This window comes from Ambystoma mexicanum, chromosome 3q (genome assembly GCF_040938575.1).
Source record: "Ambystoma mexicanum isolate Mex_15411 chromosome 3q, UKY_AmexF1_1, whole genome shotgun sequence".
Lineage (NCBI taxonomy): Eukaryota > Metazoa > Chordata > Amphibia > Caudata > Ambystomatidae > Ambystoma > Ambystoma mexicanum.
Genome location: NC_090926.1, coordinates 1076554218 through 1076568341, shown reverse-complemented (window position 1 = coordinate 1076568341; position 14124 = coordinate 1076554218). Strand labels below are relative to the sequence as shown.

The 14124-nt window shown below is 46.6% G+C and overlaps 1 protein-coding gene and 1 non-coding gene across 2 annotated transcripts in view; both read left to right on the top strand.

The window, feature by feature from the left end:
- Nucleotides 1-14124, top strand: part of CCDC57 (coiled-coil domain containing 57) — a 1326425-nt gene that overhangs the window by 257881 nt on the left and 1054420 nt on the right. Inside the window, exon 5 of the mRNA XM_069655328.1 lies at nt 4935-5092. Coding sequence (XP_069511429.1) covers nt 4935-5092 — 158 coding nt within the window. The remainder of the gene's footprint in view (nt 1-4934; nt 5093-14124) is intronic.
- On the top strand, nt 8101-8173 carry TRNAR-CCG (transfer RNA arginine (anticodon CCG)). The gene has a single exon. It is a non-coding gene; the product is annotated as a tRNA-Arg (tRNA).

The following is a 14124-nucleotide window of genomic DNA, read 5'->3' as shown; positions in this document are numbered from 1 at the left end:
GCAGGCATACTCAACCAGTTGTGAAGTAGGGAGGGCATGGACTAACAGAGCCTGAATCACCATGAAGGTCATTTGTTCATATTTTTTCATTTTTGTAAGATGCCCCTACTCACCACCATGATTGTAGTACACTGACCTTTTGTGTTGATCCTGAAGTCGCTTATAAAATAAACCTTCAAAGGTTCAGTAATGAATCTCTAAATGTATCATGCTGGCCTCTTATCAGCCCCATAGCTGCAGTGCCTGGCTCTGCAACAGAGGCATGGCAAAGGTGAGAGCATGGGCGGCCACTTCATACGGTCTGAGGAGGTGCAAGTGGCATGCGGACCGTATGTGTATACTGCTATAGGGCATCTCTCTTTAGCAGTAGGGAAGGAGCACTGATCTTGCTTTCAGGTTATAGTGCCAAGCTCTTTTTATTTTCAGGGATGCACGCTATGCTTAACAATCTCTGGGATATATTGTCTAGTTTACTGTGCTAATGTTTTAGGCATATAGTTCTCTGCCCATCAGATATTCTCACCCTCTGGTCAGATCTTCCTCCTGGGCAAGGATCTCTGTGTTCTGCTTCTTGAGGTCTGCTAGACCTATATGACCTTTCCAGCTGTCCTTGGCCTCTTCGACCTCTTGGCGCTATCCACTCCCCTGAGCCACTTTGCCGCGCTTGGCTGGGCCTCTTGACTTTTCCTGGCCTCTCAGCTGTATTCTGCCGCCTTTTTTTTTTTTTTCTCTCTCCCAGATAGTTCCTGGTAATTGGCAAGCTTGTTCCAGTTTCACTGGGCCTTCATATGTATTTGTGATGTCAACTTTCCCCTAACAGGACATTTTTTTAGGTATGTTCCAGTGAGTTTCCGTTTAGCCATTTCTGGTGTCTGTTGGGCTTTATTGGTAATCTGGATCAGCTGTTAGACCAACTCGTATCATCAAGGCTTCAAACAGCCTAGCCGCCACTTTGGAACGGACAGAAGTCCACTGCCTTTTCAGGGTGAGGTTGCTGCTCTCCAATTAACATTCTGCGCTGATAACCACTGGGACCATCCTGGTGAACAAATGCAGAGCTAAAGGGGTTGGTGGACTGTTGCTGATCCACTTAAGCAGCGCAAGTGGTGTCCTTTCTTTAGGAAAGCAGCAGCAGCAGTGACTGGCCTCTTCATGTCTCTTCCATTGCAGCTTCCACCTGCTATCTTGCTGTATTATTTTTTCTTCAGAGCAGTGGGGGACGAAACTGATCGGAACTATGAACGAGTTATAGGGCAACTACAATCATACCTCTGATCTAGAGTGAAGGGATCCCGACCATTCCCACCTCCATATAGCTCATAAAACTGGCCTTATGGCCGTGGTAGGCCAGCTTTCCTGGCTCCCATAGTCATCCTTGTCTTTTGGGATGGGGTCCGAAAACTGATCTAGAACCATTTCTTTGTATGCTTTTGACCACTTTTCAAGTGAGTGGGGAGACTGTGAGCTCTTCTCCAGGATCGCAATATATGTCAGGGGCTTGACTGACCCAATTATTGCTTCAAATGCTTTTCTCCCATGGCATTACCCTTTGGTGATCAGAATTGCATTAGCAGGCTGTTTATAGAATTGAATGCACAAAAGACCTGTACTTAAAGTAGTGTTCCATTCTTTTTTTTTTAATTCTTTTTTTACATATGTAGAACAAAACAGAAATATATCTTTTGTGTAGGATACAGAATAAATTCAGTATTGACATACAAACAAAAACTGCAATCATGAATTTGCCCGCATTATTCCCCCTACCGCACCAGGGTCGAGTCCTCCTTCCATACCTCTCTAACTCACACTTATGGGCTTTACCACTCACATGGAACCTGTATGTCATCTAGAGCTAGTGTTGTGATTTGACACAGCGGTCTCCATTATACTAGGTGATTTAAAGACATTGCTCCGACACAGCTCTACAGCGCTTCCTCCAGTAGTTCGCGACATGAGAGCAGCATTTTCAACAGACTAACCTATAGATACATTTACAGTACCAGGTTTTGTGGCCATTGTAGGGGAGGATTGGTCCCCTTGCCTACATCCCTTCCCCAGGTGAGGGCCATGGCTCATCGGGCGTCCCCTCATTACCACCAGGGCCCAGGTGGTGGAGGGCTCACCTGCTGAAGACATTGCCCAAACGTATTGAATTTAGCTAGGCCCCAGAAACCATTTTGTCTAATAAAGATGGTGTGAGCTCGGCGCACTGTAGCGCGGCCCCCACCTTTGGAGAGTTTCAATTATCCCTGTGGGCGCAGCTCCCTGGCAGATCCGCTGTGAGCCCGTTCCCACGAACAAGACGGACATGAGCTAGTGTAAGATACCAACACTGTAACATTTCACCTTCCGCAGTGCATCACTGCTCCCAGCATGACCCGGCCAGCGAAGCCTGGGTGAAAAAGAGAACTGTAAAATGGCCCTCGGATAAAAGCAAAAGTTCCCAAATACTAATGCCAAAACTACTTGCAATGCGCGCATTTTCTCCACAAAACTTCTTCTATTAAGGAAACCTGTAAAATGTATAAATATGGTAGAATGCATGTTTACATGACATTAGCAATGAAGCACCCACACCACTGCAGTTGTGTGCAAATAATAAAAAGCGCTCCGGGGGACTATTCGTTATGTGTATCATTGAAAAGCTTACACCCCACGGTCCCGCGCCATAACCAAACTAATGCTGCTAGAGTGCAAGGAAAGACAAATATAACCATACAGAGGGCTCATGCGAAGGACGCGCGAGAAAGCACCCTTCATGTGTGTATGTCTAAGACCCTTATGTGCCACTACCGTCACGTACGGTGGCGAGTCGTTTACTATGTGCTCCACCAACCTCACTACTACCTCGCTTACTGCAAATGTATATGCATATAACTAAATGTTGTAGTTGTTAAAACATAGTGTACAAATAATGTGCTCAGACTGGCTATATTTGAGAGACATTTAGCAAAGTTAAAATGTATGTTTTGGAATAATTCAAATGAGTATTGTATAGCATTCGAATGTTTATGATGCTTTCACCTAAAATCGGCAACACACGAGGAAGATACCTTTGTGAATATGTGCAAGGCCATTGACCCTCCCTCCCTGCGAAGACTGCCAAACAAGAGAGCAGAGGCCCGCGCTGCGCTGCTCCACCTCCCCCAACTAGGCTGGAGCCGCTTCAAAGATTTGTAGTCCCCTCTGCAGCACCCAAGGCCACGGCCCGCCACCTGCATTATTTACAGCCCAGCAGTAAACCTCCGCCTGAATACACAAATCCAAAGGCGCCCTCTCTTAAACCCCACAACCCACCGGATCACCTTAGGCTTATGGCCCCTGTACAATTAGGACACCCAATACTATGGCAACATACAGCAGCACATTCATAACGACTTCTAACAAGACAGAAAGACATGTACCGCCTGTCCCATGCCCTGAGACCTAGCCCCTCGACCTATGGTACCCGGTCAACAGGACACTGGTAACCATGCACTGATGAATCGCCATCAAACCCCTCTCAAGGTGCATTCCTCCTGTGTTGCATTAACCTGTAGAATAACCTATTGAAAGATGTACTAAAGAAGATAATATTACAATAACTGAATGACTGCGGTGTGCATGGCCTAGGGCAAATAAGTCAGGAAAGACATTCATCTCTGACACTGGCCACAGTGGTACAACAACACCGCCTGGATGAACCCCGCTGACCTGCCAGGCCCAGCCCAACCCACGAGGCTGACCAGTGACATCCTCCAGCCAAGGCCAACCACATCGCAGCAGCGCCTATAGATAGTCGTCGCCACCCAATCCCATTGAACTCGTGCCCCCTATAGTATGTAGGTTCTGATGACGTTTTTTGTAAATATATACGTCTGTCTTTGCTATTGTCAGACAGAGCGCTCTCGGAGTTTGCAGAGCTCTTTGCATGCCCTATTCTGATTGATAAACTCCCATTTACGCTCACCCGCACTTTGTCTTGGCCTTATTCCCATCCTGGGAGAGTCCTTCATTGTCTCTCATTGAGGGGAGGATCGTGCTGGTTGGGGACGCTTGCCTTCACCATCTTCATCCCTGGCCAACTTCATCCAGTGCAGGTTTGCATCTCACAGCATGGGTATTGCACTATACTACTGCAGACTGTCCTAAAGAACCATGGGCCCATAGAGTTAAGTGAAGGGATCAACTCAGTTACCTGGCAAACAAGGGAGTTTCCTGTGGGCACTGATGGCATACCTGGAAATTGGCATAAATATGGCAACACGAGCACATGATGGCAAAGCCTGCCCACGGTGGGTGAACCTGGGGTTTTTAGTGGCAACACTGGGCAGTGGTGTTAATAAGTCTGTATATCGTACTACTTGTAAAATAAGTATCTGGGCCCAACATACCATCTGGCAAATCAAGGGAGTTCCTTGGTATTTTCCAAGTGCATCACCTTGCAAAAATACCTCTCTTAGTTCCAAAACGGAAACCAAATTTGCTGGTCCAGTTTTTAGAGATTTATAAATATAAAAAATTATGGATGCAAGGAAACATATACCTAGGGAGTTAATACTCATTAAGTCACGTCAGAAAAAAGAAGATATTGGAACATTAAAACGCACGATTGAGTGCAAGCAACTAGATGATTGCATAAACAGCACTCAAGTAAATTTGTAAGAGATGTACGTTTTATAAAGGCAGATTTTGGCTTCGAATAATACATGTAAAGCAGGTAACTTTAATTTTAATTATTTAAACCTTTTGGGGCTCAATTAGTTGCTTGTTGAATGAATTAGGAGTGTGGAAGAAGATATTTTACTGAATTGTATTACTTCTTGAACATTGTTAATTTGTCTGTCAAGAATTGATTTTATTTTGTTTTATGTAGTGTGAAAGGCTTATTCTGAATCCAAAACACACTATAATAAATACAACAAATAACAGATGCCTTTTTGCCTTCTTTGAAGGTGAAGTTGTTGACAAAAGAACTTGACGTGTTGAGAGAAAGTGGGATAAAAGCTGCAGAATCCTTGCAATCGGCAGACGCTGCTAACATGGATCTTGAAAAGGAATTGAAGCAACGGGATTGGGAGTTGAAGGACATAACAGCTGTGAAGGATGCACGGTTTGTTTTGTTTCTTGATACCAGATCAGCTGTGGTTTCATTAACGCATGTGGTATGTTTGGTTGTTGCTAATTGATTGTTGCAGTAAAAAAATATATATATATAAGGAGGAGTGGGGGTACGCAGGGGCGGGGGAACACAGGTTAGCAGGTTAGACGAAAGGGACGCCAATTAAAAAAAAATGAGAAAAAAATTGTAAATGCAGTAATGAATTTGGAATGACCAAGCCACAGTTGTGTAGATGAAACCACATAAAACTTGCTTTCACCAATATTTGTCTGCTACTTTTGATAACGTTAATAATGTTGTCCTTTTGAACTTTGTAGAAACCTTTGGAAGTGTAACCTGTGTCTCATTGTACTGATTCTGTTCCTGTTTGGAGAGAGTTATTTTTGATCCCACACATGAAAAGGATCTCCCCCTCTCACCTATATAAGATTAGACATTTTTCTTATGACATTAATTAAATTGAGCGAATGAGATGTGCAGTGTAGTTCCTGTGCAGAGGACTCCCAGTAGATGACTACTCAATGTTTGACCTCCCTACACAAATAAATCCCTGAAAGAAAGAAAGAAAGAAAGAAAGAAAGAAAGAAAGAAAGAAAGAAAGAAAGAAAGAAAGAAAGAAAGAAAGAAAGAAAGAAAGAAAGAAAGGTGGTTGCACTTCAGTATAGGGTAACCTGGAGCCGTCCTGTGCCATCAATGGTATCCAACTCCGATGCCATTGATGGCCTATTCCACAGCCACCATTTCTTGTTCACACCATTCCTCCCTCTTATTAGATCAGACACTTTTTAATTTGGTTGGATAAAGAAATTTCAAAACTTTAAAAAGGTACTGCGGAAAATGAAGCCTTCTCCAAGTCACAAACAAAAAATCTAATTCTCCCATCAGTCCCATTGCGCAATTAGACCATTATTGTGGGGTCAGTTGCTGACCTGAGGTTGCACCACTGACACCCCTTGAGCATGGTTGCTCAAATGCACCTTCAGCAAATCAATGAGGCTGAGCCGGACTCCTGTCACCTCCGATTACTTTGAACCATTGGAAAGGGAGGCACGATATAGAAACCTATCCCAGTCAGGGCGGTCTCCTATCAAATTCCACCCCAATCCCTGATGAGAAGTATAGAGAGGACACCTTGCATTTTCATGCATGGCAAAAAGATCAACAAAGGGGTGGCCTTACTTCTGGAACACCTCTGCTACCATGTAAGAAGGGAGCTCACACTTGTGATTGTTGTAGGTTCTCCTGCCGATGGAATTCAGCTCTTTGTTGCTCTTACTGGCATGTGCAAGGCCTGGAGAATAAAGTTATGAGACTGTATCCACAGCCAGTTGGACAAGCTGAGTTGGTTTTATACCCCCATGTTTGTTGATCTAAAACATTGCACTCGTGTCTGCCAAAATTAGAACCACACCATCTACGATGCACAAGAGGAATGCCTTGAACATGTTGAATATCGCCTGTAGTTCCAATGATCTATGATATGATATATCATTTATAACGTGCCTATGCACAAGTGTTTCAAGGCGCACGTGGCAAGGGAGGGAAACAGAGGGAAGACGGAGACAACAATCCTACTAGGCCAGGTGTCATTCAGATCATGCAAGTGCTGGGGTGGGGGAAGAGAAGTGCGGGTGGGAGGGAGTGGGGATAGTGCAGTACATGGGATAAATAGAATAAATAAAACAATAAGAGTGGTACGGCTAGCTGATGGCAAGTGCAAGGGTAAGTGAAGACATCAGGTGTCAAGTGCTGGTGGGGGACTGTAGGGATACAGAAAACAGTCCCCAAGTGCGTTGGTTGCCAGGGAGGCAGTGCAGGTGTGCAACTGGTGGGGGAGGGGACCTGGGCCCGAGATCAGAGGGTGGCCAGGTATCCAGTGCAGTGTCAGCCAGGAGTTCAGCAGGGGAGAGGAGGAGAGAAAGCAGAAGCAAAGAGTAAGGTTTTGAGGTGCTTCCAGAACGGTTATCCTCCAAGTTTTTGGGAGGCAGGGAGGCTGTTCCAAAAGGAGGTCCCAGCCAAAGAAAGAGGTCTACCACCAATTTGTTGCTTGGAGAAGCGACTGACCCTGAGGGAATTAGAGGCGGATGAGCGAAGAGCTCGAGAAGAAAGATATTTAGGAAGAGAGAGTTGAAGGTATTGAGGGCCCAGACTCCAGAATGCCTTGTGGACAATGCAGAGGGTTTTGAACTTAATCCTCGCAGCCACTGGGAGCCAGTGCAGAGATTGCAGTACTGGAGAGATACGATCCCTGGGATTGAGGTCAAGGACAAGTCTTGCAGTCCTGTTTTGGATAAGTTGCAGAGGGCGATTGTAGAAGCAGGCAGATTTAGAAAGAGGCTGTTGCAAAGGTCCAGCCTAGAGAGAACCAGAGCTGTGGAGACAGTGAGCTCCTGGGGGAAGGAGAGGAAAGGTCAAATACTTCTGAGGAGGTGCAGCTGGTAGTGTGACTTCTTAGAGACATCAGAGATGTGAGGAGAGAAGGAGAGAGTGGAGTCGAAAATGACCCGAAGACTTTTAGCCTTGCAGGTGGGAGCAGGAAGAGGGCCAATAGAGGCCAACCAGAGAGTGACAGAAAAGGAGGGAGCGGGTGTGCCGATGAGGAGAATCTCAGTCTTACTGGCATTAAGGAAGAGATCATTGGCGTCACACCACTCCGGGATGGCAGACAGTCAGAGATGAGAGAGGGAGAGGAGGTGGCAAAAGGTAGCCTGAAAATGAGTGTCATCCACATAGCACTGAAAGTTGGTGCAGAGAGCAGCAATGCGGTGGGCCAGAAGTGCAAGGTATTGGTTGAACAGCCAGGGAGAGAGGTTAGACCCTGGGGAACACCACAGGTAGGGATAGAGGAGAGGAAGGACCCAAATTGGACCTGGGAGGGTCAATCAGAGAGGAAAGAAGTCAGCCACGCCAGGGCCTGACCGGTGATACCCAGATTATCCCAGAGATGGTTGAGCAGGATGGCATGGTTGACCGTGTCAAAGGCAGAAGAGAGATCAAGTGACCCTGTGGCCTAATGGATAAGGCATCAGCCTCCGAAACTGGGGATTGTGGGTTCAAGTCCCACCTGGGTCGTCAATTGTTTGCCGGTCAAGTGGCACAGCGAGTAGAGCGCTCGCTTTGACATCAGTGCAGAGCCTGCGAATGCAGGTTCGAATCCCGGCAGCGCCAAACTCAGCGTTTCATCCTTCCGAGGTCGATAAATGAGCACCACACACCGTGGGTAATACTAAGCAGCCCTCAGATACCTGAGGGTTCGTAGCGCTATATAAATGCCAAATTATTATTATTAAGTAAGATGAGGACACAGTGGGTGTTGGAATCGAGGTTGGAGAGCAGGTCTTCACGGATGTTAAGGAGAGCAGTTTCCGTGCTTGTGGCAGATCTGAAGCCAGACTGATAGTCATGAAGACAACCAACAGATTCAGTGTGAAGATTGAGCTGGGAGATGGCCAGCTTTTCCAGGAGTTTGCCCAGGAAGGGAGTGATCGAGATTGGGCAATAGTTAGCAGGACAGGTCGGCAGAGGGTTTCTTAAGAAGAGGGTGCACAAGGGAGTGCTTCATGGGGGATGGGAAGACTCCAGTGGCGAAGGAGTGGCTGCAGAAGTCGGCCAAAGAAGGAACCAGGGAGTCAATGTTGTCCTTGATGGTTTTGGAGGAACAGGGATGAACCTATTTTGATGAGACTTTCATAGATTGGACTTGTCTAGAAACATCATCAAGGGAGAACAAGGGGAAAGGCAGAGGAGGAGGGAGGGGAGGTGGCCGAAGAAGGGCATGAGGAAGAGCAGGGAGTAGAAGTGTATGAGGGACAATAGTATGGTGCCATGGTCTCTGCTTGGGACCACAAGTCGTTGACCTTCATGCTATTTATTGATGCCTTACACCCCAGGAAGGACAAATCCATCATGATAGCAGTTGAAAGAACAGTGCCCAAAAAGGGCACCACAACCTGGGTTTTCAAAGGGCTTCTCTACCAATGCTGACTCACCCCAAGCATGTCTGAAATGAGGACCACCACCTCATGGGGCTGAGAAGATTAGTTCCAGGTGGAGGCAGGGTATTGCTGCATATGCCTCGTTCTCATCCTGGCATAAGAACAAAGCTAGGGGTAGATCTGTCTTCGGCTGGGGTCTCCCTCTGGAACAGCTTCCCTGGCACTCTAAAACTTGAGGAGAACCATCTCCGGTTCTGGAAGCACCTCAAGACCTTCCTCTTTGCTTCTGCCTTCACTCCCCCGCTCCCCATCTGATCTGTTCTCTCTTGGCACCATGCACCGGACCACCCTCTGTCCTCCGGGACCCATGTACCTGCTCACCCTGCCACCCTCTTGCACTGCCTCCGGGCCACTCCTTGCACTGGGGTCTGTATCTGTATTCATACAGTCCTCTCACCCCCCTTTTTCTTCCTGCACTTATCAGAACTAACCTGTCTGCTGCCTTAAACCCAGCACTTGCCAATTGCTGGCTGTACTGCCACTCTTTGTTGCCTTTATTATTTATTTATTTATTTATTTATTTATTTATTTATTATTATCTATATGTTTCTCCTTTGCTCCGCACTTTCCACTTCTCCCCCTTCCATGCACTTTTCACCTGCCTCTCTCCTATGCACTTGCGCGTTCTTAATGCCACTGGGTCTAGTAAGATCGTTGTTTTGTTTTACCCTGTTCCCCTCCCTTGCCTTGTCGCCCTCTGAAACACTTGTGTACGAGCGCGATAGAAATAAAATATCAATATGAATAAGGGAACGAGAGCATGGAAGAGGCCATAGGCCCCAGCAGTCTTTGAAACCACCATACTGTTGCTCTCCCCATGAGTAAAACCCCAGCTGCATCTATGTCTCATCAGAAACCAATGAAGATCGGGTTGCACACAGCCATCAAGAACAGCGCTTTGGTTCTGAGGGGCGATTTTATTTATTTTTCAGTTGAGCCTAACATCCCTGGCTTGTCAATCTGTTAATCACTACAGTGAGTAACTTTTAATGTCCTCCCTTCTGTCAGTCCTTCATATTTAGCTGTCCTTGTTAGAACAGAATTCAATTTTTGGGGTTCTGCTGACCCCTCACCCCTAAACATTTTTCCCCCTGGTTTAACTTTTTTTGTAAAGGGACATCTACTGGAGTCCCTCTGCCACTGCAACCCTTTTTACAACGTAACCATGCTGTCATACGTTAGTGTTACGCTCACCTGGCTCCCACAGAGGCGTCGATCTGAACTGGACAGCTGCGGTCTCCACCAATGTGACGCGTAGGGCCGAGATGATGGACTGGACTGGCCCACCTAGCTTATTTTGCTTGGCCCTTAGGAATATTCTTCTGCAAATGGAGAAAGGGAATTACACACCCGTGGAGTTGAGCGTAAATCTCCAGACCCCCGCTGTTCTCCCCACAGATCACCTTTGATGTCCCCTCTTATAGTCTCACCTGATGGTTTGAAAAGATGAGCTCTCCATCCTGCATTGAGCGCAGGGGCGCGTTGATAACCAGTTGCTTCACTGGCTCGAAGGAATTGGTGAGTTCCAGAACAATATTGACTCCGAAAAGTATGTAGTTCGTAAGAGTTCACATGTCTGACTTTCACTCTTGTCTAATTCCTTGCAGTTAGCAGCTTGACCCCAGCGAAGAGTTCCTCTTGGTAGCTGACGAAGTTCAGGTAAGGATTTGGCTTCTCCTACACAGTTAAATAAAATAAGGCCAGAATGTAACCTGTTGCTTGCTCCCTTATTCAGGTGTGGAGAGAAAATAGGAAGTTCGGGGAATAATGTCTCCGGCGGTAAAATTAGGTAAGTCTATTGCGGTGAGAAGAGTTCCCCTTGTTTGTCCCTTTGCCTCACCTTGTTGTCCTTTTGTTCCCCTTAGGTGCCGGGGTACGGCGAGGATGCAATGGAGACTGCGCCGAAACGTGAAGAGGAATAGTACCCGTGGCGGTAATCAGGTAAGTCTATGGGGGTAGTTACTATTGCCTCTGTTTATTCCCTTTGCTCACCTTTGCTGTTCTTGTGTTCCCCTTAGGTGCCAGAATGCGGCAGGAACGTGCAGAAGGATGCGGTGGATCGTGAGGATGCTGCGAAGGCCGGTGAGTTCAGCGCGGCGCTGAAGCAGGCGAGGCGGCGCGCGTAAAATGCTTCTTTCTACCAGCTCGAAGGCGCGGTGGATCCGAAATTCAGGTAAGGATCGAATGTTTTGCTCTTATTCTAACCTTTTCTCCTTCTGTTCCTCCCTTTTTCTAGGAGCTGCAGACTCGAGGCGGGCGTGGCAGAAGACTGGATGCATGCTTGCAGACACGGTGAGCGTTACGCTGCTGGATGCAGAATAACACGAAGCGTGTGCTGCTCTTGGGGCGAAGTTTAAATAGCTGCCAAAGTAGTCCCAGGTAAGTACTCCTCCCCAGCCCCACCCGAGTAAAAAATAGTCCCTAGGTAAAATAGTCCCTTCCAAGCCTCATTTGGCTTAGAGCTCTGCAGCATGGTCTGCATCAGGTAAGTTCCACTTTATGAGCATGGGGCCTATGGCGGCAGGCCTGACTCTCCATATGAGCCTGGTGCCATAGGCGCCAGGACCGCACCCAAACAGCCCCTAGCAGGGTTTTTTGGGCTTGCTCAAAATAACGTGATGCCTGCTTCTGGGGTTGCTGGACCTGGTCTGGTTCCCTGGGGGTAGGCATCATGACAGCACCCCCCCCCCCCCAAGGCCCCTCCTAAAGTCGTTCTTCCCTGTGGTTTTGGTTTGTCTGGGAGATTTCGGTGGAATCTTCACCAATCGAGGTACATGCACGTGGTCACTAGGTTCCCAAGACCTTTCCTGTGGTCCGTAACCTTTCCAGTCGATTAAATAAAAAGTTTTGACTTCACCATCTTGGAGTCCAGGATGTTCTTAACTTCAAATTCGGGTTCCCCGTCTATAAGGACGGGGTCTGGTGGCTTGGTTAGTCTTGTACCTGGTTGCACTGGCTTCAAAAATAATACATGAAAGACGGGATGAATTTGCATATTAGCAGGTAAGTCCAACTTGACGGCCACCGGGTTGATAATGGCCTTAATAGAGTAAGATGCCAAATATCTAGGGTTAAAGGTCTGCGTTCCCTTGAGGGGGTATGTGTTTTGTGGCCAACCATACTTGGTCCCCTATCTGGTACTGTGGAGTATCACTTCTATGCCGATCAGCATCTTTCTTATATTTCTCCTTCACCTGTTTTAAATGTGCAGTTGCCTCCTTAAAGGCTTGTGTAATCATAGCGTGTAGATGGTCCACTGCGGGCATTTCTAAGTGTTGGGGTGAGTCAAGGTCTGAGGTTCGAGGGTGGTGCCAATATAGGGTATAAAAGGGACTTTGTCCAGTTCCAGAATGTACTGAATTATTGTATGCATATTCGGCGATCCATTACTCGTAGTTTGTTGTAACATACAACGCAGGTATTTTTCAAGAGTCTGGTTGGTCCTCTCCCTTTGACCATCGGTCTGGGGGTGGTGACTGGTCGATAATCTCACGTCGATTTGCGCCAATTGACAACATTTCTTCAAAAAATGTGAAATGAATTGACTGCCCCGGTCAGAGACCAACACGGACGGAAACCCATGTATGCGAACAATGTTTTTGAGGAATTCTTTGGCCAGGATTGAGGCTGAAGGTAGTCCTTTTAAAGGAATAAAGTGGGCCATCTTGGAAAAAAGATCCACAATAACTAGAATGGTGTTAAACCCATTACAAGGAGGTAGATCGGTAATTAAGTCTAACGATAAGGTGTACCATGGTGTAGGCGGAATGTCTAAAGGTTGTAAGAGTCCAGCTGGTTGTTTTTTCTTTTGACTTTTGTTTTGGGCGCAAATACCACAAGACATCACAAATGATTTAATATCCTTTCGCCAGGTGGGCCACCAGAATTGTCTTTTAATTTTAGCTTAAGTTTTTACAATACCTGGTTGCCCCTCCATTAGGGTATCATGATAACGGGAAATGACTAGCTCTTGTAGTTCCTTGTGTGGCAGAAATAGTCGCCCTTAGTAATAAGGCAGATCATTGGCGACAGAGTAGTCCGGGCCTTTCTTTACCCATTCCTGCAGGGCTGTAGGATTAAAGAGTTGCTGGATCTTTACCTGAATGTCCTCTAGTGTCTGTAGAGTAGTCATGCCAAGAATCCTTTGTTCGGAAATTATAGGTACCGGTTCTGGGTTCACTTCTGCCTCTCCCATCCCTATTCGGGATAAGGCGTCTGCTTTACCATTTTTACAACCTGGTTGATAGGTTATCACGAAATCGAACTCAGCAAAGAACAATGCCCATTAGAGTTGACGTGAAGATTGGGCCTTGGCTGTTTTTAAATACTGTAAGTTCCGGTGATCAGTGATCACAGTAATGGTATGCCTGGCACCGAGAAGATAGTGCCGCCAAGCCTTGAAGCCGGATTAATGGCTAATAACTCCTTGTCGGTAACCGCATAGTTTAACTCGGGTGCAGAGAACTTTCTGGACCAAAATGCTACTGGGTGAAACTGGCCAGTTTCAGGGTCCTTTTGAGACAGGACAGCTCCCATGGCTAGACTGGATGCATCAGTTTCCACTATGTATTGAAGTTCAGGGCGCAGGTGCTTTAACACAGGTGCAGACGTGAATTTTGCTTTCAGCTCTTGGAAGGCTTTTTCAGCTTCTTCAGTCCACTTATAGCGTTTATTTTTTGGCAAGAGTGCTGTGATGGGATGTACGACGTGAAAAATCTGGGATGAATCTGCGGTAGAAATTGGCAAAGCCGAGCATGCTTTGTACTCCTTTAACTGAACTTGGTGATGGCCACTTAAGGATTGCGTCCACCTTTCGTGAGTCCATTCGGACTCCCTTTGGGATCAGGATAAACCCAAGGAATTCAACTTCTGTGGCATGAAAAACACATTTTTCTAGTTTTGCATATATTTTGTGCTGGCGCAATTTCTCAAGGACTGCTCGGACGTGCTTCACATGGTCAGATTCTGAAGAGGAGTATACTAGAATATCATCGATATACACGACAACACAAACGTCAATGAGTTCAC